This window comes from Bidens hawaiensis, unplaced genomic scaffold, assembly GCF_021521415.1.
Source record: "Bidens hawaiensis isolate Kalapana, Puna unplaced genomic scaffold, B.hawaiensis_p1.1 tig00010472_1, whole genome shotgun sequence".
In the NCBI taxonomy this organism is placed as follows: Eukaryota; Viridiplantae; Streptophyta; class Magnoliopsida; order Asterales; family Asteraceae; genus Bidens; species Bidens hawaiensis.
In genome coordinates, this window is record NW_027491800.1 from 673,838 (window position 1) to 699,591 (window position 25,754).

Genomic DNA, 25,754 nt, shown 5'->3' on the forward strand with positions numbered 1-25,754 from the left:
TGTAACTATCGATTTCTACCTGATTCGAAGAGTATCCAGGTACAATTTATATTTCATAATCCCTACCTTCTGTTGATTTTTCTGCTCTTATGGTTGTGAACGAATTAGGGATTCTGCTTTTATTGTTTTATTGCATTAGAAATTAATCAACGTCTATAAATCTTTGAGGTTGTGAGCTAATTCGATTCTTCCGATTGAGCTATGCCTGCGTTTATTAAAGGTTTTTGTCTTCTGCAAGTGCTATTCACTTAGCAGCCATTGACGTCTCACTCGTCATTCCAACAGGTTCTAGTCATCAAACAAATATAATTTGCACAAGACATGTAGCTTGGCCAACTAACATTATCTACCTTTTAGTTTATGAAGTACCTAATAGTATATTATGACACTTTCTTATAAACAAAAGTATTATGGATATTGGTTAATCGGTTATTCGGTTACAATTACTTTTCTTGATCATGATTAATTTCTAAATTTCTATTGTAATTTCAGGTGAGCAAAACTTTGATGTTTTTAGGGTAATGGAACCCACTATCATGGGCCATGAAAATTGCTGAAATTGTGTTCATTGCACTTGCCAATAGAGGAGTGAGTACTAAGTAATATTTATTGCATCTAACTATACATGTGGTATTATGTTGATGTTTCTTTCAGATAAGTTTATAGAACTTGGTTATCGTGTAGGGTAAACAACTTGTCGGGTGGTGATTTTGACCCAAGCGATTCTTCTAAGGTAATAAGTGTTGTTTTAAGAGCTGCTAATCAATTTTGTGTGGTCTATCTTGTTCAGCATTTTCATGTTTTAGTTTTGGCTTTTTGTTTTAGGTTCGTCTCATTTTGGTTCGGTTTAGATTTTTTCGGTCTTACCATTCGGGCACAAAATTAAAAAAATTAGGCCCAAAAGGTCACTAACACTCTTTTTAAAACTTGCATTAAGATGAGAGTATGGAGTGAACGAGAAAGACAAAGGTAAAGTGGTCATATCTAATAGGGTTGTTCACGGTTTGGTTCGAAACCGTGAAACCGCCCAAACCGGTTATCAGTTTGGTTTCATGGCTGGTTTTTCCTTTACTTTCGGTCGGTCAGTTTTTAAAATTTCAAACCGTAGCGAATAGTTTGGTTTGGTTTGGTTTACGGTTTATATCAAAAACCAACCGTATAAAACCGGACCGGACCGTATAATTTTATTATATTTAATTTTAGAAATTGTTTATATTATACATACATATAATATATATTACTAAACATAACTAAGTTAAAAAAGATGTATGAACTACAATTGAAATATATATTCATGCAGTGAAGATAAAATGCTAAACTCAATCACACAACATTTCAATCCAACTCTATGCAACTTTTCTTAATTAAAACCTTAAAACATTATTCAAAATCCTAGCATTCCAGCTTGTTTTTCTGCAACTTCTGGCAACTTGTATTTTAATTGTTTCTACACAACATAGTTAATTTTTAATTAATAACTTGTGTTTAACTGGTTGAATTCTACATAAATGTATGAACCTTTTCGGACATCTTGCATAAAAGCCCAACGAGCCCAAACTGTGAAACTAAACCGGAACCAAACTGTTACTAACGGTTTCGTTCGTGGTTTGACATAAGAACTGCGAAAACCGGACCATGAACACCCCTAATATCTAATGACACTTGTGCCTTCCTCTTAAAACTTGTATTAAGATATCAGAAGAGTGAATGAGACAGATAAGGGTAAACTTGCCGTATTTTAAGATGCTTTTTACTCACGTTAAAATGAGTATTTTTTTTAGTATGAGTGAAAATGGGTTTGTGTCAAAACGATAAATTTTAGTACAAGTGAAAATGGGCCTCGCTGACTTGCAAGCAATAATTCTACGTTTCAGTTGACAAGTTGACTTTTTGGATAAGTGAATACTTCTTTTTGGATAATTTCAGGTTAGACGAACCCAAATATGCGAGGATGTTACAAAATTTTGTTCCAAACACAGCAGAAAACAAACACAACAGACCTGTTGGATTTTGTTGTTGACCATATTAAAGAGCTTCGGAAAGAAGCTAAGGTATGACAAGAACAAAAAATAAGGATAACTTACCTTTTTTAAAGGACATTGGTTTACACATTACTAATTGTTGTTTTGTTATTTGAAGACTTGCAGACACTTTCACGTCAGTATGCAAATTGTATATGCTCATATAAAACAGAAGCTGTAACACAAGTTTAAGTAGTTATGATAAATGAGAGTTGTTATCAGATAATCAGAATAATATTATGCAAATGTATTGGTGTGTATAGTTTGGGAATTAGAAACTCCATTGATGTTGTAACTATATTAATTACCATAATTGAATTATGTTATCTTGATGATTTGATGCAATTAGCCAATTAAATATCTTTATAATCGTGTGTTATTTTAATGTCACACATAGTGTACTCGAAACTGGGCCGGAATGGCTTACATAATTAGAGTGCTCTCGGTCCAGCTTAAAACTATAAACCATCCAAATTTGTCGTCGTCCATGTAACAACTAAACGAATTTAGCTTGTCTTAAATTTGGATTTTAAGTTCTTTTGGTGAAGATGTTAACACCATTGAGGTTGGTTGCTAAGATACTTCAATCTTGTTGAAGTTAACAAGAGGTTAAAATTTGGAGAATATTGGATTGGTGTTCCTAATAATCACATGCCTTTTATTCAAAACTAGCGTTGAATATCATATTATATTGATAAAACTAACGGTCACGGGCATCGCGTTGAAATGAATGCCGTTACCAGTGTTGCATAGTTTAACCGTTCGACGCGCGGTTGTTGATAGGTTATTGTTCAGTTTCCTCATTATGATTCGTGCGGATAGACCGGCACTTTCATTTTTGGGTGCTGAACCTTTTCCCTTCAACTGACCTGCGTGAAGGTTTTTTCACATTATTGGGTTTGTGCGGGTAGGACCGCCTTCCCACGCAACGACTTCACGTAATTATGCGGTGAAAGCCGGCATACTAGTGTTCAGAAAAGTAAAATCATCAGCTTCGATGTTCTAAAGAAAATCATTTCCATTAGAAGTGGCTCTTGGCCTTTTCTTTACAAATTGGAATTGATTTACATGCAAATTGTGTAAATGAGCTCCCTTCCATGTTGGGATGGGAGTGCCATCGAGCCGATACGCACCTGGTTCGGGATCTCGTTCTTTACGCAGCATGTAGTCTCGACATTGAAGCTGGAACTTTTATTCGTGTTTTCCCCAGCTGAGGTTCTACACGCACCCGCCTGCTCAGCTTTTATTGCGCCACGAGGTGCGCGAGCGTCCCATCTCTGACAAATGCTTCGACCATGTCTTTTACGTCTATGCATTCTTCAGTGTTGTGGCCTTTTGTCTTGTGAAAGTCACAGTATTTGCTCCGATCAGCATCATGACGATGTCGGATTATTGGAGGCTTTGGCCATGGGAGCTCTTCAGTAGCGAATATCTCAGTGACGCTCTTGGTGAGTGGCGTCCATCTGGAGTTCCGGTGCGGATGTACATTATCCCTTCTGCCCAATCGATGTTGCAAGCCGGATGAGGTGTCAAAGTTTACCCTTGACTGCCAAATGCCTAGCTTCCGCTTTTTATTTAATCGGGCGGTGAGGACGTTGTCTTCTCTCATTTTCTGAGTGTAGAGGTTTGTGCTCTGGGGGAGATCTCTACCCAGTTGCTTCTCCGTTTCCGCATAGCGTTTTGCTGCTGTCATGATGGCATCCCATGTGGATGGTATGCCATCTTTACCCGTTAGGGTGCGGATGAGCTCTGGGTCATGCGCGCCCTGGATGAAGGCAGCGCGAACAAGATCTTCGCTGATATTGCCCAAACTTAGCTTCTTTGAGTTGAAGCGAGTGATGAAGTTTGGCAGAGATTCATCTTCTTCTCGTATGCATTTGAGGATTGTCCATTGCTCCTCGGTATACTTCCGTTGCTGGCTGAAGTGTTGGCTAAACTTCTGCTGGAAGTCTGCCCAGTCGTAGATGTGGTTGACCGGTAGACGATCAAACCAAGCTCTAGCAGCCCCAACAAGCGTCATTTGGAACATGTAGCACCAGGTGGGTTCCGTCCAATTGCTGACGGTTGCCCCCGCTATGAACCTGTTCAAATGATCGTCTGGATCAGATATACCGTCATATGTGCCTATGTTAGGCATTTGTTTGGCACTCTTTGGGGCGATTGCTTCCGCAATGTCCCTTGCAAACTTGGACGTTCCTGCATTTGCAATGTTTGGTCTGAACGTTTTGGAGAAGTCTCGTGGACTTCCATCTGTGCTTTTTGGTTTGAAGGCTTGTCCAAAATGCCTTTTCGGTTGGGATTCCATTTCCTTACGCTTCCCTTTTGCCCTATGGCGAGGGTTCGCGTCGGAGTCGGATTCCTCCTAGTCATCCTCCCAGTATTCGAATTCTTCGGCCTGTTGTATGGAACGCAAGCGTTCGTCCAACTCAGCCTGGAATTCCTTTTGTCGTGCCTCCGCCCATGCCTTAACTTCATCGAGAGTTTGGCGGGGGAGTCTTCGTTTCTCAAACTGGGTATCAGTGGATCCCAGTAGGCGATCATTTACTGCACTTGCCCCAGCTTGAGTAACTGGGGTAGTGTTCGTAAAATTTACTTCACTTGCCCCGGCTTGGGTAACCGGGGTAGTGTTTGTAAAAACTGTGTTACCGGTATTCACCCCAGTAGCTGGGGTTGTGGTTACCGGAATTTCTCTAACCATCTTTGAAGTTTGAAAAAACTGGAGAAAAATAAAGTTCTAGCTTTATGCACGGATGGCGCCAATGAAGAAACACTAACCGGACCCCGGGCAGATTACTGGTAACCTGGGGGTTAGATAGATGTTTCCCACGAGGGGTTAGACCCTTGGAAGATGGTTCTTCTGATAACCTGCAAAACAGACACCGTGAGCTCGTCACTGAGAAGGGGGGGGGGGGGGGTTCCTCCTTGTGACCACCCTCCGGCGTGAGAATCAGACTAGATTGCTCTTTAAATATAAAAGTATATTAAGAGATTGCTAGAGCAGATATCAGGTATAATATGATGATAATGTGGTAAGATATGATAAGATGAGATGGTCATACCATTTGTGGTATTTATAGCCGAAGGTAGGTTTCCAAAGAGGTATGGCCGGCTGCAACAGTGTTCCTGTTCCACCAACAGTAGCCTACGCACGTGCCCTGCTGGTAGTTGGTGGGTAGGTAGCGGCTGATAGCGACCAGGCCTGCTGTATACTATTCCTGTTCCACCAACTGACGGCTACGCACGTGGTATGGCGGTAGTTGGTGAGTAGGCAGCGGCTAATAGTGACATACAGTGCAGGAGCATGCTGCTCGCCATACTGTTGTCAATAAGCTGTCGTATCTTTAGTCAGATCTTTTTCCCATACCTCGTCAGGTACAGTACAGAAGATCTTCCTGTATCGTACGGACTGGCTTATTTGGGCGGGAGTATTCCCTCTCCCGCCCTTGTGCGGGATTGTTCCCGGCTTCGCTCATTCCTTCAGGTGACACTGAGTGAGAGCTAAGTGCCTTGTGCGTGTAGCCTTGCTGCGCGGGTGGCCTTCCCTGATGGCTTGTATCCGAGGCTGCGGGAACAGGCGGAGTCCTTCACCATCGGGAGGCATTTCCTGCGGGACCAGCTTGCGTACTGCGCGTAAGGACGTCACGTCTCTGAGCATGGTTGGTCCTGCGGATCCAGTTGGTTTCTGCGCAGACGTCCCTCTTTTAGGTGAGTCTTGCGGGTCCAACTGGGCTTTGCAGGGACCTACCTCTTCAAATATCATATTATATTGATAAAACTAACGGTCACGGGCATCGCGTTGAAAATTGTCGTCATCGTCGCATCGTGCGAGTTTCCTACTAGTTGTATATAACTTTTAGTTTTAAACACGCATATATTTGTGGTACTTTGAGTGTTTTTATATATTTGAAACCTTTTTGTATATTGTTTTATTTTTAGGTATGTATATTTGTGTATTGCGTATATTGGGTTACAATAAAAATGAAAAAAAAAAAAAAAGAAAAAATTTGGCAGTTCATTCTACACGAAATAGTTCATAGGGGTAAAATAGTTATTCTGCACAGTCATTCAGATGTCCAACCAAACAACACTTACTGGTTCAGTACTTACTGGTTCAGAGTCTCTTAATCATTCAGACCTCTTACCGGTTCAGCACTTAATGGTTCAGCACTTGCCAAACAGCCCCGTAGTTGGCAGCAAACATTTTGTATGAGGCATGGATGCCGATGAAATGCTACAATTACTTAGTAAAACAAAGAAAGTAGGGCTGCAAGCCTGTAAACGAACCGAACGAACTCGAACAAGACCTTGTTCATGTTTGTTCGTTAAGAAAATAATGTGTTCACGAACGGTTCATGAACACTTACGAATGAGATTTTATGTTCGTGTTCGTTCATTAAGGAAATTAATGTGTTCACGAACGGTTCATGAACACAAACGAACAAAAATAAAATCGGCAAAGCCTAGAGATTGAGACCAATGTATTCATCAATGTGAATAATGAAAGCCTGTAAACGAATCGAATGGACACGAACAAGGGCATACCCGTGTTCGTTCATTTAACTTTAAAAGAACACGGGCGCTTAATCGAACAAATATTTATGTTCATGCCCGTTTATTTAAAAATTGACATTTGTGTTCGTTTGTTTAAAATCTAAACGAGCATAACTAAACAAAGATAAACGAGCATGCATGAACAAATGTAAATGAACACAAATATAAACGGACTTAAATGAAAACACTTAAATAAACATAAATTAACAAATGTAAGACCTTTAAGCAAACGACATATCCAGATAATATTTAATTATTTTCTATTAACACATAAACTAACATAAATAAACAGACATAAACGAACGTTCATGAACATAAATGAACGAACGGAACATATGTTCATGTTCATTTGTTTAATTAAACGAACACAAATTTTTTGTTCATGTTTTTTCATTTATTAATTAAACGAGCATAAACGAACTTCTCACCAAACGGTTCACGAATAGTTCGCCAAGCGTTCGGTTCGTTTACATGCCTAAAAAGAAAGTGTCAACAAAAGGCAAACATCCGTATGTAAACGTAAAAAAATAACACACTATTTTTCATGATTTTTCCTTTTAACTTGCAAATTTGAAGCATGAAGTGAGACTATTATTATATCTCCCACTTGAAAATATTGTTCACTTCAAGAAAAGTCAATAAACCGTGGGTTATATACTCGCTTGCAGGCCCTTACTTTCGATCATTAATTAATTCTAACAAGTCTATTGCTTAACTTAAACTTCTAATACAGTTGCCAATGAACAGCTGTTTAAACAAGTGCTAATTGTTAGTTTCTTTAACTAATCGCCATTGACCTTCTGGTCCGATGCCATTGGAGTGATAGTTAAGGCTTGGGATCCTTGAGGTCTCAGGTTCGAAACCTTATTCAAGAGGGTTTCCCACAGTGGTGGGATTCCTCCTTAACGGTGTTCTTGGGTTTGGGTGAGACCTGAAGTGTCAAGATCAATATGGACGGTTGGCATCCCTTCTTAGAAAAAGTTACTCATGTATTGGGAGTTGTGACATTTGTCAATTTCAGATATTTCATACTTGTATTCTTAATGTAAACCCAACCCGTTTTGTATCCCGAACCTTTCGATATTATCAAAATGATGAATTTTATGTTACATATTTGTTTTATAGTTGTCGGGTATAAAAAAAAGAACACCCTTTTCGGTTCTTAAAATGCCCAAAAAACACTCAAAACAAACTCAAGGGACAAAAACTACCATAATGGAGACTTGAAGGACCCATTTGTAGTTTGTGCTTCTTGGGTCTATAACCAACCCATTTTCATGTAACACCCTTTATGAAAGACCCATTCAACTTACTCTATATATACACACCCATCTTCTTCATTTGTGCTTGCTCATTTCCTCATTTTCTCTCTCAAATTCTTGAATTCTAAGATTGTTCTTTATAAGCTAATCTTTCATTTTAACTAACTTCTCAATACTTAAAGCTTGATGTTACAACATATATATAATATACACTCCTTGTTTACCTTCGGTCTTTCATTTCTCCGATCTCGGCCGGTTGAAATGTCGGGCTAGTAAGGCAAGGTTACATGGAGGACTTTGTAGTCCTTGTTTATATATTTAACAAATCTAACCATATAACTTGTTATACTTGCTTAACTTCTACATATTTTAGTTTATTGTTCATATTTGTCAAGTTCCATGGTTATGGGTTTGTAGAGACTAGCCTCGGTTATTCCGTAAATAGCTCCAAACCGGAAGCCGAACTCTTGTTTACTAGTTTGTTTAAATAGTTGTATAAACATGTTTTATGTAAGATTTGAGTTTCTAAAATCATTTTAATTAGTTCCATGGTTATGGGTTTGTAGAATCTAACCTCGGTCTTATCCCGAAACAAGATCCGAACCGGAAACCGAACTTTCGTTTAAAGACTTTGTGGTTGACTTTTTGTATGTAAAACTTTGGTATTATTATTTATAAATTATTTTACAAGTTCTATGATGTTTGGACATGTGGTAACCATTCTTGACCTTATTTCAAGATGAAAACCGAACCAAACCGAACTAAACCAAGTTTACTCGCTTAAGATACACAAGTGTGTTTTTAACCATTAAAGCTTATATATTTCTTTAAAAATACTTTATAAACTAATTTTAATTATTTTCATAAAGTACTCGGAATGTTGAATCCAACTTGATCTTATAACAAAGTTTGGACCGATTAAACCGAACACTCGCTTAACGGACGTTGTTAGTTCTAAAACAATAGAACTACATACTTGGTTAAGTCTCTTTAAGATTTATTGAGTTATCTCATACATTTATTATTTTGGGAAAGTTGACTTTGGGTTTGGTCAAGTCACCAAGACCCGAACCGACCACCCGAACACTCGTAAAACCCGTTTTAGTGTCTATATTATAAAGGGACTTGTTTTTCTTGCATTTTTACCCACCTTATTACTTAACATAGGTTGAGTAAAATTAAGGGCTAGATACTTTAACCCGATTTCGAGCAAACTTACATTTTAAAGGACTATTATTATAATTTCTTAAATATTTACATTTTAAACCTTAAACTTTAAATTGTTTACATTTCTTATCATTTATTTTCATTTAAAGACTTCCAAGACTACCTACTAACACAAGACCTGTTTAATATAGGTCTTGCTCGTTAAACCGATCTCTCCGATTATTCACGACACTATCTTTCAAGTTACTTGTTAATGTGAGTACTTTTTTCATCCCCCGTTTTCCATCTTTCGTTTTGGGGGTGGCATTGCATACTTATTCAAATTCAAATGATTTATACTTGAGTCTTAAACCACAACACTTATTGTATATGTTACTTAAATAAATGCTCGATTTGGTGTTATATGTTTTACATGATTATGTGCAAATTCTTGAATGCTAAGGCGGGTAGCCTCTTGAATGCTAAGGCGGGTAGCCTCATCAAAGTATGATCATACGTTAAATTCCGAGTATATATGGTATCCCCATATAGAAATGTGTCGTCAATGTATTCTTATTGACGATTTCATTATTGTCGTCAATGTATTCTTATTGACGGTTTTATTATCTAAATTGTTGCTATTATTTATTGTTTTCATATACTAGTTGTGGATTTCATACTATATACTTATTGTCCAAAACTATGAAAATTGTTCACCAACCTTTGTGTTGACAAACTCTATTTTATGCAATGTTACAGGTTTGATGTTAGCTTGATTGGATTACTTGAAGAAACTTATCATCTTGGCTTTAGGATATTAGAAAATGAAAGAACAAGTTATTTGTTTATCTATCTATTTGGCATTTTGTATGAACAATTGTTGTGTTATTTATGATGATATGGATTTAAATAAGTTGTTTAAATATTGTCACTTTATAGTGTCGTTGTGCAATGAGCAATCATGTCGCGCCTCGATGTTTCCGCCTTCATTGGTCGGGGTGTGACAGGAGTAGTTCAAACAGTGATAAAAAAAAGATTTTCTTTTACTAATCTCATTTATTGTTTGGCTCGTTGACTGGTATTGAACACTTGCCTCACTCCTTGCCTTCTTGGTGATTTCCTTCTTGTTATCGTTAGATAGATATTAAAAATATAGCATGTGGCTACCGCCTACTTTAACTTCATGTAGTTTTTTAAATGTCTATAAACTTGAATTGAGTTGCACACTTCTAAGGGTTTAAAGTAACAACTTTTTACCAAGTATATAAACCCCTCAACTCCTCTCACTTTCTTCATCCAAATCCAACTCCACTTCAAAATTTTTTTTTCATATAACTAATATTCCAAAATCTCCCTTAATAATTCTTAACCATGGATAAACTTCTGTTTTACTTGCTAATTCTTCTAATCAACTTCCAATACACCACTTGTGCCATTACCAACCACCCTACCCCTCTAGACTTTGTTAAAACCTCATGCAAAACTACCCGGTTCCCCGCTCTCTGCATCAACTCTCTCTCGAATTATGCTGGTGCGATCCAACAAAACGATCAGCAGCTAGCTAAAGCCGCCATAGCCGTCAGCTTGAACACCGCCAAGTCAGCGGCAGCATATGTTTCCAAACTGGCTGGTGTTAGGATTAAACGCACACACGAAACTGAACACGACACGAAAGCAATAAACGAACACGAGGATTTAACGTGGTTCGGTCTAAACTGGCCTACGTCCACGGGTGGCAACTAGGTATATCTTTATTGAGTGACCAAATATTACAAGTACATAATGTTGTTTATATAGAGACTGAACTAGGGTTAGTAAATTATTATGCAAGAAATCTAAACCGGGCCGGGCTTGGGCCCGACCGCCCACACCCGTCTCCTCTTTTGACTTCATATAATAAACCGGGCCAACAAGGCCTACGAACCCAACAATCTCCCACTCGGAGGCCTTGAATACTCTCGTCTGCACTCCTGATTATACTTCTATAATCTGAACATTAAACTTCTTCTAGTTGCCACCGCCTTCTCATCAATTAACCAGAAGGCCCGTTGAAGCTCCCCGGAGCTCCAACACGTCAGTCACGGCTGAAACTGCCCCTGACCCATTCTCTGTCCCTACCGGCTCCTACTGTAACGAACTACCGGATCCTGAGATAACCTGAGAACAAACACTCTCCATATTCAGCAAGTAATTCATTGGAGAGACTTTTACAGCTGGAATACTGGTTTTCTTAATCCACTGTCGACCTGGAACTGTAACTGAAACACGACCTGTGCTTCCACTGTCACGATGTCCCCCAACTGATTTAACCTTCCTAGCTCGTTCATCCTGAATCTTCACTTTGGCTCTGGGTTTGTTACTTGCAAAACGAACCTTCTTCTGCCCACGAGATTCTGTGAACCGGATTTTGTCTTTCACCAAAACTGGATCCACTCCTTTCGATGACATATCGACCATATACAACGAACCCATTTTCTTGCCACGAGCAACAACGAGATTCCCTTTGACTACTTTCCACTGCCCATTCCCGAACTTAACATCGTGCCCCTGGTCATCCAACTGCCCAACTGATATCAAACGTTTCTTCAAACTTGGAATAACCCTCACGTCTTTCAAAGTCCAAGAAGTACCGGCTGAAGTTATCAAATCAACGTCTCCCATACCCGTAACCTCTAAAATATCATCATTCGCTAGTCGAACCTTTCCAAAATCCCCAAATTTAAGATTCTTCATCGTTTCACTACAGTGAGTGGCATGAAACGATGCACCAGAATCCATCACCCAAGCATCAACGCTACTCTCAACTAGACATGTTCAAAAAAACCGGTTCCCGAACCGGTTTGGCGGTTTAAACCGGAAACCGGTTTTTAAAAAAACCGGTTTTTTAAAAACCGGTTTGACCGGTTTACAAACCGCCGGTTTGTATATCGGTTTTAAGTTTTAGAGGCAAAACCGGTTTTGAAACCGGTTATAAAAAAAACCGGTTTTTTTTTCTAACCGGTTACAAAAAAACCGGTTAACCGGTTTTTTTATAAACCGGTTTATTACCGTTATAAAAAAACCGGTTAACCGGTTTTTTTATAACCGGTTAACCGGTTAAAACCGGTTTTTGAACGTTGGCAAACGGCTTTATAGCCGTTTTTTTTCATTTTTGACCGTTTTTTTTTCTTTTTTTTACCATTTTACCCCCACAAACATCTATATATAGTTTAGGTTGGGTATTGGTTAGATCACACTTGATTATACAACTCCAAACGCTCTAAACGTTTATTTCATACGCGATTATTTTGTTATCTCACGCTCAATTATACCACATTACCACTCCATACGCTCTTATTTCGTAGTCGTTTATTTCATACTCCAGTATACCACTCTTAATTCGTAGTCGATTATCATGGCCTCCCAAAGTGCTGCTTCATCGGTCAACATGGGTGCCTCGAACACGGGAGAAACGGTCGTTCGGGTCATCCCCACGAAACGAAACCAAGATGTTTGGCAACATTTCGACCTATGCGAAATGTCTAACGGTAGCCAAAAAGCTCGATGCAAACATTGTTTGAAGTTTTATGGCAAAGATGCAAACTCCACTTTAAGAGCGCATGTACAAAGGCCCTTTTGCAAGGCCTTGAAGGACGAATCGGGAAGTAGTTCGCAGCCGGAGATGACGAATCAAGGAACGGTGTTTACGTACGACCTTGAAGCGGTACGTCAAAAGTTTTCAAACTTTGTGATTCAAAATACACTTCCTTTCAACCACTTCGACAACCCTCAATTCACGGAGATGATGCAAAAGTATGTTCAACCACGCTACCAACACGTAAGTCGTTCGACCCTTAGAAGAGATTGTCTTAAAGCTTGGAAAAACGCTAAATCCGAACTAATTTCATACTTTTCGAACTTACAAACTGGTGTAAACTTAACAACGGATGTGTGGTCGGTACCTAATGGTTCGCCCGACTCATACATTTGTGTGACGGCTCATTGGGTTGACCCCGGGTCGTGGCAAATGATGAAACGAACCGTTGCGTTTCAATTGTTTGATTACCCGCACACGGGTAGAAATATTTTTAAACTCTTGGATAAAGTCATTCGACAATACAAGATTGAAGATAAAATCTTTTCAATTTCGTTTGATAACGCGTCCAACAATACGGCCGCGGTTGGCCATTTAAAATTAAAGTATAAACCTATTTGTGATGGAGCGTTTTTTCATAGCCGATGCATTGCACATATTATCAACTTGGCCGTGCAAGATGGGTTAAACGTGATCGAAACGCAAAGAAACAATTTTAAAAGAATGTTACGAGATGTTTTTAGCAACAATAAAACATTTTCAAGATACAAAAAATTTTGTGATGAAGCTAATTGTCAATGGTTGGGGCCCAATTGGGATTGTCCAACAAGATGGAACTCGACTTGTGATATGTTTGAGAAAGCCATCCAACAAAAAGAATCACTAATTGCGTTTCATCAAATAATGTCAAATAGGGGTAAATGTGCACCGTACGATCCTAGAAACTGGTTGTTGATTGAGATCGTTACGGAGGTCCTTCAAATTTTTAAATCTTGCACAACTAGTTTATCCGGGGTTTACTATCCAACAAGCCCCATTGCTTTACCAAAAATTGCTGTCATGTGCACAAAGTTGGGTGAACTTCATTGCAGGGGTGCACCTTATTTTGATATGGGTGTAAAAATGAAAGAAAAATTTAGAAAATATTTTCAACAACTACCCGCTGTTTTGACATGTGCTGCTGCGTTAAACCCATGCATAAATGTTGGTGGTGTTGAAGCTTTAATAGAAAAAATTTGTGACGAGCTAGAGTTAAACGACGATCAAAACCCCTATTATAACCAAACTTTAAAGAATGCTTTCAACACCACCTTGGCAAACATGTATGATGTTTACCTTACAAAATACGGGTCGTCTTCCCAAATTCATGACTCGTTAAGAGCTGTTGCCCAATCCCAATCCCAAACCGACCTTGAAATGGGGATGTACTACATGATTTGGGAAGACGCCGGTAAACGTCAAAAGGTAAACACCCCAAGCAGTGAACTTGGAAGGTATGGTGGTACCAACTTTGTGAAACACATGACTCCAGATGAATTTAGAAGTCTTGATTTGCTGGCTTGGTGGAGAGGTAAGGAGGATGAGTTTCCGATCCTCGCCGCCATGGCCAAAGATTTACTAACGGTCCAAGCTTCCACGGTAGCTTCGGAGTCTGCTTTTTCTGTTTCTGGCAGGGTTATATCGATTAGGAGGACTCGACTCACTCCACCAGCTGTAGAGATGTCTATTTGCTACAAGGATTACTTGGACTCTTTAGATAGGGCACAACATCAACGCTCACTCGAGGGGGAAATGGACTATGAGGCGGGCTTGTATGAAGACGAGGTCAATCAAGGACACACTCAACCAATGACCGATGAAGAAGCCGCGTACGACGATTACCTAAGGAATAGCTCGGGATCGGGTAGCGATGAAAATAATGAGTAAGAAACAGCAAGTTGTTAATGTAATCGTGTCTAAGCATTCTTTAATGTTTGTATTTTTGAGTTACGAATATGCGATAACGATTTAATGTTTGTATTTTTAATGTAAAGGCTATAAATGAAAGTTATGTATTTTTGAGTTACGAATATGCGATAACGATTTAATGCTTGTAGTTACCGGTTTGTTTATACTGTGAAAAAATAATGGTTATTTAAAAAAAAAAAAAAAAAAAAACCGGTTAACCGGTTAGACCGGTTATTAAAAAACCGGTTAATAAAAAAACCGGTTTATTAACCGGTTCTAACCGGTTCCTAAACCGGTCCAAACCGGTTTGACCGGTTATGGTTTTCTTACAAAAAAACCGGTTATTAACCGGTCCGGTTATTAACCGAACCGGTTTTTTTCCTGGACGAAAAAAACCGGTCCGGTTAATAACCGAACCGGTTTTTAAAAAAAAACCGATTTGTGCACCTCTACTCTCAACACTACAAACCAAAGCCTCATCACTACTGACCCCGTCATCTGTGTCGTCTTCTGTAACGTTCACCTCTTTCTTACCATTCGGACACTGATTCCTGAAGTGTCCTTTCTCTTTACAACTCCAACATTCAATATCCTTACGAGTCTTAGACTGACTCCTCTTCCTGCTCCCGCTGCCTCGCTGTTTTCCCCTACCTCTACCTTCTGTGACTAGCATATTGCCTGATGATTCACCTGAACTTCTGCGTCTTGAATCTTCTCCCAGAATCAGATCTCGAATCCCATCGAAAGTAATATTTGTAGACGAACTACAAACTGCAGTCACTGTTTGCGACCAACTGTCGGGCAAAGAGGATAATAACAAGAGGCCTTGAACTTCATCATCAAACTTAATGTCAACTGACACTAAGCGGGACAAGATCGAATTAAGATTATTGATATGAGTTGTAACTGACCCACCCTCTTTCATTCTTGTTGTCACTAGCTCTCGGATAAGATAGACCTTATTCGCTGCCGAAGGCTTCTCATACATGTTGGATAGTGCGTCCATCATACCACGGGCTGTGGTTTCTTTCATGAAGTTAAACGCCACATCTTCCGACAACGACAATGTAATACAAGCCCTAGCTTTCTTGTCTAACTTCTTCCAATCTGCTTCTGACAACTTTTCTGGTTTTTCATCCTCAAACACTACATCCAAGTCTTTCTGACAAAGTAGTGCCTCAATCTGCATCTTCCACCAACCAAACTTCTGTCCGTCAAACTTCTGTATCGAAACCTTTCCGTCTTCTGCCATAACAATGACTAAAACGAAAAACTGGATAAAAACAGAGACAGACACAACAATGGCACGAGCCTGAACTTAACATCTGTTCAACTGAACTCTGTTAAACAATCAACCTATTTAACGCAACGGAAATACGAACTGTAAATCAGAAACCGAAACTTTAAACTGAAACGATAAACCTGACAAACGCGGTTGGCACTGGTTCTGGCTTCTATAACGCTTCTTCTGATTGACAAGGGTTCTTCAATAAAAATAGGATCTTGATTCAACTATTTTTGGCTCGTATTTTGCAACTATGATCTTGACCCAATATTATTTATGGGCTAAACTACCCAAACTTTGGTCCACACAATTAATCAAATTAGGGCCTGCTGCCCTTATAATTTAAAAGCCCAAAAAAAACTGATCTGGTCTAACTCCTAAGCCCAAACACAACTTCAATTGAACGTGGCTAAATGAAAATAAATATGTGGTTCAAACAAAAAACTAGGTCAACACTTATCTTGATGGCGGCTGTGGACACTATGGTATTTCACCAAACTCAATTGTTTATTCTTCTTCAATAACCCGTCGACTACAACGACGAACAAGTCTAGAAACAGTAAAGAAAAAATATCGACGGAACTGCCGATTTATTTATTTTTCTTTCTTTTTACTCCGATCGGCGGTTGGTAGCGGCGGTACACGTTGGTGATGCGGTGGACCTGCTTTCGAACAGTAACAAAACCTTCAATCGACGGCGGAAACCCTAACGGCGATCGGAAAACCGTAGGCGGCGGCGGAACCCTAGCGCAGTAGGGTGGCGGCGGCTGGATGGTTTGGCGGCGACTCGGCTGGTTCAACGTGTTCTTCGCGTGATCTGAACCTAAGCTCTAGATACCACTTGTTAGGATTAAACGCACACACGAAACTGAACACGATACGAAAGCAATAAACGAACACGAGGATTTAACGTGGTTCGGTCTAAACTGACCTACGTCCACGGGTGGCAACTAGGTATATCTTTATTGAGTGACCAAATATTACAAGTACATAATGTTGTTTATATAGAGACTGAACTAGGGTTAGTAAATTATTATGCAAGAAATCTAAACCGGGCCGGGCTTGGGCCCGACCGCCCACACCCGTCTCCTCTTTTGACTTCATATAATAAACCGGGCCAACAAGGCCTACGAACCCAACAGCTGGAACCGCAAAGATGAAGCCAAGGGAGTCCCAAGCCCTGAAGGACTGTGTCAATAGCATGAGTAGCTGCATCGCTAGTCTGACACAGTCCGTTCAGGAGCTCGGGAAGATTGCTCAATATAAGGGCCAAAATTTTGTTTGGCACATGAACAATGCCCAAACATGGGTCAGCTCTGCACTTACTAACCAAAACACTTGTGTTGGAGGGTTCTCTGATAGTTCCATGAATGGACAACTAAAGGATGCTATTAATAAAAAGATGAGTTCTGTTTCACAAAGCACCAGCAATGCACTTGCTTTGCTCAACAGGTTTTCTGTGAGACATAAAGATACTCATAAGCCTTGATGTTTCATGCTTCACCGCTATTGGTTTTTGCTTGTTCCTCATCCAACAAGGGCTATACATATATAGTAGTATATATAAAGTATTATAGTGTGCCATAAGTTTTTGTATCCTTAAGGATATATTGTTTTTGGGACTAGTCTATTGTACTGGTTTTTGTGGCTAAAGTTATGACTTGTTCAGGTTTTGCTGGCCTTGTACTATATGTTATAATATTAATGAAATAAATATGGCAACTAATATGATATATTGTCTTCCTTGTAACTTCAGGATGGCTTTTGTAGTTTGTACTGGTGCATGTCTAATTGCATTGAGTTAATAACATTTTAACTTTAACCTATAGAAAATCAATATTGACCGATTAAGAATCAATATACTTCATAAATTCATTCAAATTTTTATCCTCAAAACTTAAGGACAATAAAATGTTGATCATATATTCTGATATTCATATACTTCATAAGAGGTTTTATAACCTTATGGTTGTGAATCTATGGATCCAAAGCAGTTTTTAATTTGTTGTCTAATAGCTATGGTGTGAAGTTAATCCCGTTCATTGCTGGATTTAAAAAGCCTAAATGTCGTAGTCGTAGTGTAATTATTATATACGATGTTTATTATGTATTTAATATCTATGTAAAGTTTAGGGTCCGGTTGTAATAGATCAAGCTTGATAACGTACTACGAAATTTTAATGTGGTGATCACATACAAATGTTTGAATTGTTCTAACACTACGAACACATTGGTTCGATGGATATCTGAGGGCCGATCAACATCATCAACAACCACATCATTATCAATCAAATTCTTGTTTCATTCAATCTTGTTCTTCAGTTTCAATTTCAATTGTTGTGTGCAACTAAAGTTTTGGGCAACATATATAGGGAGACAAAAGGATTTAAAGTTTTTGAAAGTGATTATTAAATTTTTTGTTTACAACCCATGATTGAGGTCCTCGGTTCATACTTGTGTCTGATGTCATTGTCTTGTTTGCCATGTTTGGTATACAGTTTTTGATCACTAATTTGCGCGTTGTCAAAGAAGTTGCTTTCGTAACGTATAGGATCAGAAAAGGGCTTTGCGAAAGTTTTAACAGACGCACACGGTTGCTTTTGCGTTGGTGATATATCATGCTTAGTAGACACCAATTAATAATTAAAGACGTCTTTAGTCTGTCGGTAATTACCTAAGGGTTTCTATGGTGGGAACTCATTGCCGAAATGGATACCTTCGGCAATTGAGGATAAGATTTCCGATATGATTACCACACAGGCTTTTCAAAGATTGTTGGGGTGGGGCATTAGCGATTAACGTAGGGTCTAGTGCCATTACCACCCAGGCTTTTCATCAGAGATGGCTCATCATTCGCTAACATGTCCGCAAGTTCAATATACCGTTGGTAATAGTGTCTAGTGCCAACGGAAAAGACTTGTTAGCAACCGGAAAGACTAAGTTAGCCTTGGTAATCTGTTGGTAATATCCTTCTTTAATGCATCAATAGTTAAATATACTGTGGGTAAGAGTGTCAAGTGCCACTGGGGAAGACCTTTGGCCACCAAAGAAGACCCGTCGGTAATTCATCTCTAATCTAACAGTCAGCAGTATCCTTCGCTAATCTTTCAGAAATCAAATTACCCACACTCACATTCCTGACAGAGTATCACCGACCACTTTTATCTGCAGATTTCTGACGAAAAGGTCAGGCGGTGATACTCATTTATTTAGTAGTGAGAATACACATTCATTCAGTAATTTTTTTAATTCCAGGTTTTAAACCACAAATTTGTATTGTGACGGCACGCAGGAAACAAGACAACGGCATCCAACACAAGTATGAATTTGACACGTTAGTATTAAATAGTTAGACCTTCTAGCTAGGTATCAATAATTGCTAGTCCCAAGCAATAGTTAAAGACTTAAAGGCGAGAAGGTCCTTAATGTTGAATGTTGATCATGATTCATGAAGGACTGACAGCTAATATGGTTAATCATGGAAGTGGTGGATCCTGCCAAGATATTCTACTAGTGATCTTATCATACGTTTATGATGGGAAAGTTTCAAAATGACACATAAATTAAATTTGGTCAATATGATCATAGACTTGGTCCGATACTTGCACAAAATTACTCATGGAAATCAAGATCATTCACTTGTTGATTAAATTTATTAATGGAAATGGTTTTGTTACACTGACATGGGGTTTTCACTTCAGTTTTATTTATGAGACTGTTTCCACTTTCCGCCGACCTAAATAATAAAATAATTTTGATTTCAAACGTTAATTATTTAACAATTTTCATGGAAGAATGGAGCCATCTTGATCTGGAGCTGCTTATGGGAAAGCGGTTAATGAACTGGAGTCTTTCAAACATGTTGGTATTTTATTCTTTCGAACAGCTCGTGTGCTTCTGTTTATGTCTAATGAAAGTTTACCACACATATCCCCCTCCCCCCTTTTTTTAACGATCAACGAATCCTTCAAGTAAGCTGCTAGCTAAATTCACCACATCAGGATACATCGCCAACACAAGTGAACACTCGCCCAAAAACACGACAGTACGATTAAATAAAACATGTGCAGTTCAAGAATCCAACTTATGAATGCACCTACTCGCTTAATCAGCCATCATCACCCAGTGACGTCAAAACTAAATGATGGGGCAGGAATCGAACTTAGGTCACATGACACCACCAGATCATTGACACGCATAACCTTTTTAAAGACACGTCTTGTATCTTTTATCAACGAAACTCGATTTGAAGGTCACAAATTTTTAAAAAGTTTCAATTGAGGTACGTATTTCCTTTACGCCAAAAAACTTTCGATGCAATCAGATTCATTTACGTTAAAATTTTAAGCCAGAAAAGGTAAAAACTTTAATTAATTATGCCTTAGTTTTAATGTATATTTTTAAAAAATGAAATACTTCCAAAGAGCTGTGGGCATTATCTAATATATATAAAGGATAACTTTGGTGCCGCTAAGTCGTCGTTGGGCTATTTGGCGGCACCTTACTTGTTTAAGAAATTTTGTTTTTATTTCTTTTTTGTTTTTGGTTTTAGTACCGTAACGATCATAATGGAAGCCGACCGGATGACAATTTTTTTGTTTGTTTTAATTCCGATTATCTAATATATATAAAGGATAACTTTGGTGCCGCTAAGTCGTCGTTGGGCCACTTGGCGGCACCTTACTTGTTCATGGAATTTTTTTTTCTTTTTTGTTTTTCTTTTTTTGGTATCGTAACGATCATAATGGAAGCCGGCCGAATGACAATTCTTTTGTTTGTTTAATTTCGATAATGTAACGGAAGTGATGGAAACCGACCGAATTTGCATAAACTTACTACCTCAACTCTCAGGACCGACAACGCTCAGGTTTTACCAACACATGAGTTTATTGACCGACGTTGCCCTTTGGTCCACTCAATTTTTATATTTTTCCCTTTTGTAGCATTGGTACCATAAGGAACATAGCCAAAACCGACCGAATTCATGTCCAGTTACCGTCTCAATGCCCGCGAATGACAACGCTTGGATTTTACCATCGCCCGGGTTTACCGACCAAACAAACGTCGTGTTAAATAATTTATTTTTTTATATATTTTAATTTGACGAATATATTTTTTTGGTTTAACACTAAGGTTTTGCCAACGGTGTCTATACCATAACGAACATAAACGATACCGACTGAATTCGCGTCAAGTCGCTGACGTAACATCGGGTTTTACCAACATCTGGTTTCAACGTTAAGGTTTTACCAGCTGCCCCGGCGCAACGCGCCGGGTACAATACTAGTCGGAGAATAAAATACACATTCAATCATATTTATGTGAATGAAATCTTGAAGTTAGGGCTATCACTTTTACCCGAAACCTGAAACCCAACCCGAAAAAACCCGTATTCGAACCTGAACTAACCTGACCCGAAAAACCCGAACACGAGAAAAGACTAACCCGAACCCGAAGCGAAGTAATTCGGCTTCGTTCTCGGGATTGATTTATAAGTTTTGGGTCAACCCGAAAAACCCGAATAAACTTTTAGTTTTAAAATTAAATATATTTTTAGGTATAATAGGGTTAGTCTTAGTCACTAAAGTTATCAGAATATGAGTCTAATCGACAGTTGTCATTCCAACTATTGTGGATCGATTGTTTATTGTTAATATATGTTTTCTGTTTATTACTAATAGCAATTGTATCGAACAACCAAATCATGTCTGATTGAAGACGATTATGGTTCGAATTAGTTACTTAGTTTTACTTTTCTTTTGAATTTTTTTATGAGTTTATCAAGTTATGTTGGTTTATAATTTGGTTATTTGCATTACAAGCAAAGGAGAATATGTTGTTTCAGTTTTAGCATTGAAGGATTTTAATTTTTTTTGTTTTTTGTTTCATTTTCTAGGATACTCGAAACCCGATTAACCCAACCCGAAAAAACCCGAACCCGAAAAACACGTGAGAGATTTGGGTTGGGTTTCGGGTTAAGATTTAAAACTTTGAAACCGAAAAACCCGACCCGAAACCCGAAAAACGAACCCGAAAAACTCCCCTACTTGAAGTTATTAATTGAAAGCACACAATTCTTAAACTTGCACCCTTGTCAACTTCACCTAACAGCATGCATCTCCAATGTTGAACGTTCATAAACCGTCATCAGTTTCACATCTGATTTCAAACATCCACAAATCACATTAATAACCATTATTACTATTAGTATTAGTCTATCATCATCATCATTTCAGTTTTGATCAGACCTCCACAGACCTATGCGTTGGAGATGCTGTAATTGGCATCCCTCCTTGTGTGATAAATACTTATTGATGTTACATAATATTAAAGTCAGGTTATTAGATTATTTGTTGTGATTTGGTTGTAAAAGCATCACACAGGTAATGGGTTATATCTAACCAGCCCAAAACACAAGTGTGCAGAAATTAGATTTGGTTGGACGGGGTTGAATAGTTTTTCTTTAATTATAATCGGACTTTAGTGGGCTAATGACTTTGTTAAAATTTTGTCACAACTTATAAAATAAACACAAATAAATACAGAGTTTAAGGTTTAGAGATGACACAACTGGATTTATAGAGGTTAGGTAAATGTTAATTAATTCACTCTGCATCCTCTCCCCGATCCACCGATCTCAATACTATTCGTCTCCCTAAAATGGTAGGGATTATCGATACAAACGTCTCACTCTTCAAAATATTAAAGTTTATTAAAGTTCAAACCATTATTTTCCTAACAAAGTGTAATGGAGTTAGTTAATCATGATGATGGTGATGGCTGGAACAATAAAGCTAGTCAAAATATGTAATGATGGTGGGGATGAGGCAAGCGTCATTGCTCTGGCATGGGGTGTGGCGCCCGGTTTTCTTGGTGGTGTTGTGGTGTGTGGCGCCTATCTTGTCTACATGGAATGTGGGTGTGGCGATCACAATACTTCGTCTTAACACTTGGTCTTAGGAGCTGAAAAAATATTTGAATTTTTAAGTTAATTTTAGATAAGAATTATAAAGAGTAGACTTTGATGATAATAATAATAGTAATAATAACAATAATATTTACATCGATCCACATGGAGTAATACTTTAATAAACGTCAACGGTTGTCTCTCCCCCTATGCCTTGGTATTCAATACCGACCAATTCTTGTCAATAGTATCCCTATTGCTTAGTTTAAACTTTTGATAGTTGTTTACAGTCTTAAAATACAATATATGTTATTAGTGATCCACTTTATATGTAGATCTTTGACCACCTCACTTGCCTTGTAATTTCTTTCACATCTTCATATGCTGTTTTTATATTTGTTAACAGGGTTGAGTAGAAAGGTTACTTCTTGGTTGTTCAACCTTAAAACTCGTACCTGAAACTCTAATTAAATAAAGTAAACCGATTAACTTCATTAGGTTGTGGTGTTAACATTCTTTTCCTTTCTTTTGCATTCATAAGTAATCATTCTGTTCTTATGTGATTGGAAGTTATTATGCGACTGGTTTGCAACCACCGGTTCTGCGACAAGTCATGTGCAACCCAACTCTTTTGTGAGTGGATTATTTTTGCAATTGTTATTATGAAATAACCAAATATGGTCTCAACTCTTGCACGATGCTGGTTACTTTGGTTTGGAATAATATCTGTCGTCGGTAAAATATTCCTCCGATCTATGCCTTTTTTATTCATAACTTGCTTTCTATTCACCGTAACTTGCAAAGTAGGGTGGTTAAAAGGTAGGCGGTCCACACTCCACACGGTGATACTTTCGGCTTGTTTATGTATTTGAAAAATCCACAACTCATCAGTCAATAGAAATATAGGATGGTGAGGGAAATAAAGAACATTAGCTAGCTACTTGTGGATAAAAATAGAGCCAAAACATAAACTTAGATTGGAAAGAAATTAGTGTCGTTTTAAAATTTAGCTCGTCACAAAAAGTTATAAGGCTAAATATTTATCGTGATAAGCATCACAAAGTCAAAACATGAGAGAAAGCTAGTGGCTAATAGACATGGGTATTAAATAAGCGCACGTGACTACTGTCTCCCTCTTTATTAGATCTCATTGGTTGTTTTATATTCGATAAAAAGAAGTAGGTGACTGGCTCTTGATTAAATCTTATACAGTAAATGGTTTCTAATTTGTTTAATTATAACTTACAAGTCAACCTTACTAAAAGAATTTTGAAAGCAGTATATAAACTCGTTAACCCATCTCAATTCTCCGTTCAAACCCACTTCATATCTTCTTTATTAATATTTAATATTCCTACATAATATACAACTTGTTACACTCTAATAAGTTATGGTCAAGCTAGATTTTTACTTGCTAGTTCTTCTAATCACCCACCACTATACCACCAGCAATGCCGCCACCGACCCCGCCGCTACCAACTACGTCAACGCTTCATGCAGAAACACCCGCTATCCCATTCTGTGCGTTCGTTGTCTCTCACCTTACGCGGGTTCCATTCAAGGAAACGATCAGCAGCTCGCAAAAGCAGCCATTTCAGTCAGTCTAAACAATGCCAAGTCAACCGCGGCATACATTTCCAAACTGGCCGTGTCATCAGGACTAAAACCAAGTGTGCGCCAAGCCGTGAAAGATTGTATCAACAACATGAACAGTTGTGTCCCGAGCCTAAACCAATCGGTTCTGGAGTTTGGGAAAATGGCTCGGTTTAGGGGTCAGAATTTCGTATGGCACATGAGTAACGTCGAAACGTGGGTGAGTTCGGCGCTAACTAATCAAAACACTTGTGCTAGTGGATTCTATGATGGATCCATGAATGGACCCGTGAAGGATGCTGTGCTTAGGAGGATGAAGTATTTAGCACAACTCACTAGCAATGCACTTGCGTTGATTAATAGGTTTGCTTTGAGGCATAAAGCCGGTGCTCACATGCCTTGAGGATTAATGGTTTCTAACAAGAAAAATGTTATAGAAATCAATCTGATTTTTGTGTTAGATACTAGATTAAAATCAGGTTATTCAGTTTGTCTAGGTCAATAATTTGTAGTCATGCGACAAACTCTATAGAGTTGTTTTGTTTTGATTATGAGAAATGAGAATAATTAATGTCCACATGTCTAGAAGCTAGTTTCATCACCGGTGTTTGAAAGTGTTCTTTTTTCCATTAGTTTTAATGCAAAATGGTTACAAATTTCGAATGCCTTGTTCCTAAGTTTTCTTAGCATTACTCCTCTTCAAAACATTACCTTCTACCTTGATATATTCTAAATAATTTTTCATTTTAACACGCATAATGGATTAATTTCCCATCACAAAAATGTTAGGCTTACAAAACATGCATATATAAAACTATCCAAATGAGAATTTTTTTTCTAGTAGTGGGGCTATTTTCAAGCATTTAATCACAAGGGGTGTTGGGTATTATTTTTAATCACAAGAGGGGTTTTTGGGGTTAGTATTAGCGAATAAGAGAGTAATAAAAGAATGAAAAGCTTTATGTCAGATCAAGAGTTAATTACCATTGTTAGTGGCGAATAAGAGTTAATTGTCATTGCTAGTGGCGAATAAGAGCTAATTGCCATTACTAGTGGCGAATAAGAGTTAAATTGCCGTTGCTAGTGACGAATAAGAGTTAAATTGCGATTGCTAGTGGCGAATAAGTGGTTTACAATTATGATCTCTCCTACACCCCTATTATTCCCTTATTCGCCAATATTAACCCCGAAAACCCCTCTTGTGATTAAAAACAATACCCAACACCCCTTGTGATCAATTGTTTGTAAAAAGCACCACTTTTAAAAAAAATTCTCCAAATAATGAGAGAGATAGTGAAGAAGGGAATTCGGGTACGGATTATACAATATCAAGAACCGTTCAACAATGCGACCTTCCTAATGAGAACGTTAGCAAATTTCAACATCTGATCCTGCAAAACAACCATCGTTAGCCTCGTTGCGTGAAGGGTGTTCTTCATGTAACCACCATCTGACATGAGAATTATTA

General features: G+C 38.3%; 1 protein-coding gene and 1 pseudogene across 1 annotated transcript; both read left to right on the forward strand.

The window, feature by feature from the left end:
• The first annotated feature begins 10,225 nt into the window (after positions 1-10,225).
• On the forward strand, positions 10,226-17,685 carry LOC143535434 (pectinesterase inhibitor 9-like). The gene is made up of 2 exons (XM_077029689.1): positions 10,226-10,610; positions 16,929-17,685. Exons 1-2 carry the CDS (start codon positions 10,352-10,354, stop codon positions 17,273-17,275), a joined length of 606 nt encoding a protein of 201 aa, XP_076885804.1. The 5' UTR covers positions 10,226-10,351; the 3' UTR covers positions 17,276-17,685.
• Positions 17,686-24,083: 6,398 nt separating this feature from the next.
• Positions 24,084-24,804, forward strand: LOC143535435 (21 kDa protein pseudogene; annotated as a pseudogene).
• Positions 24,805-25,754: the final 950 nt, after the last annotated feature.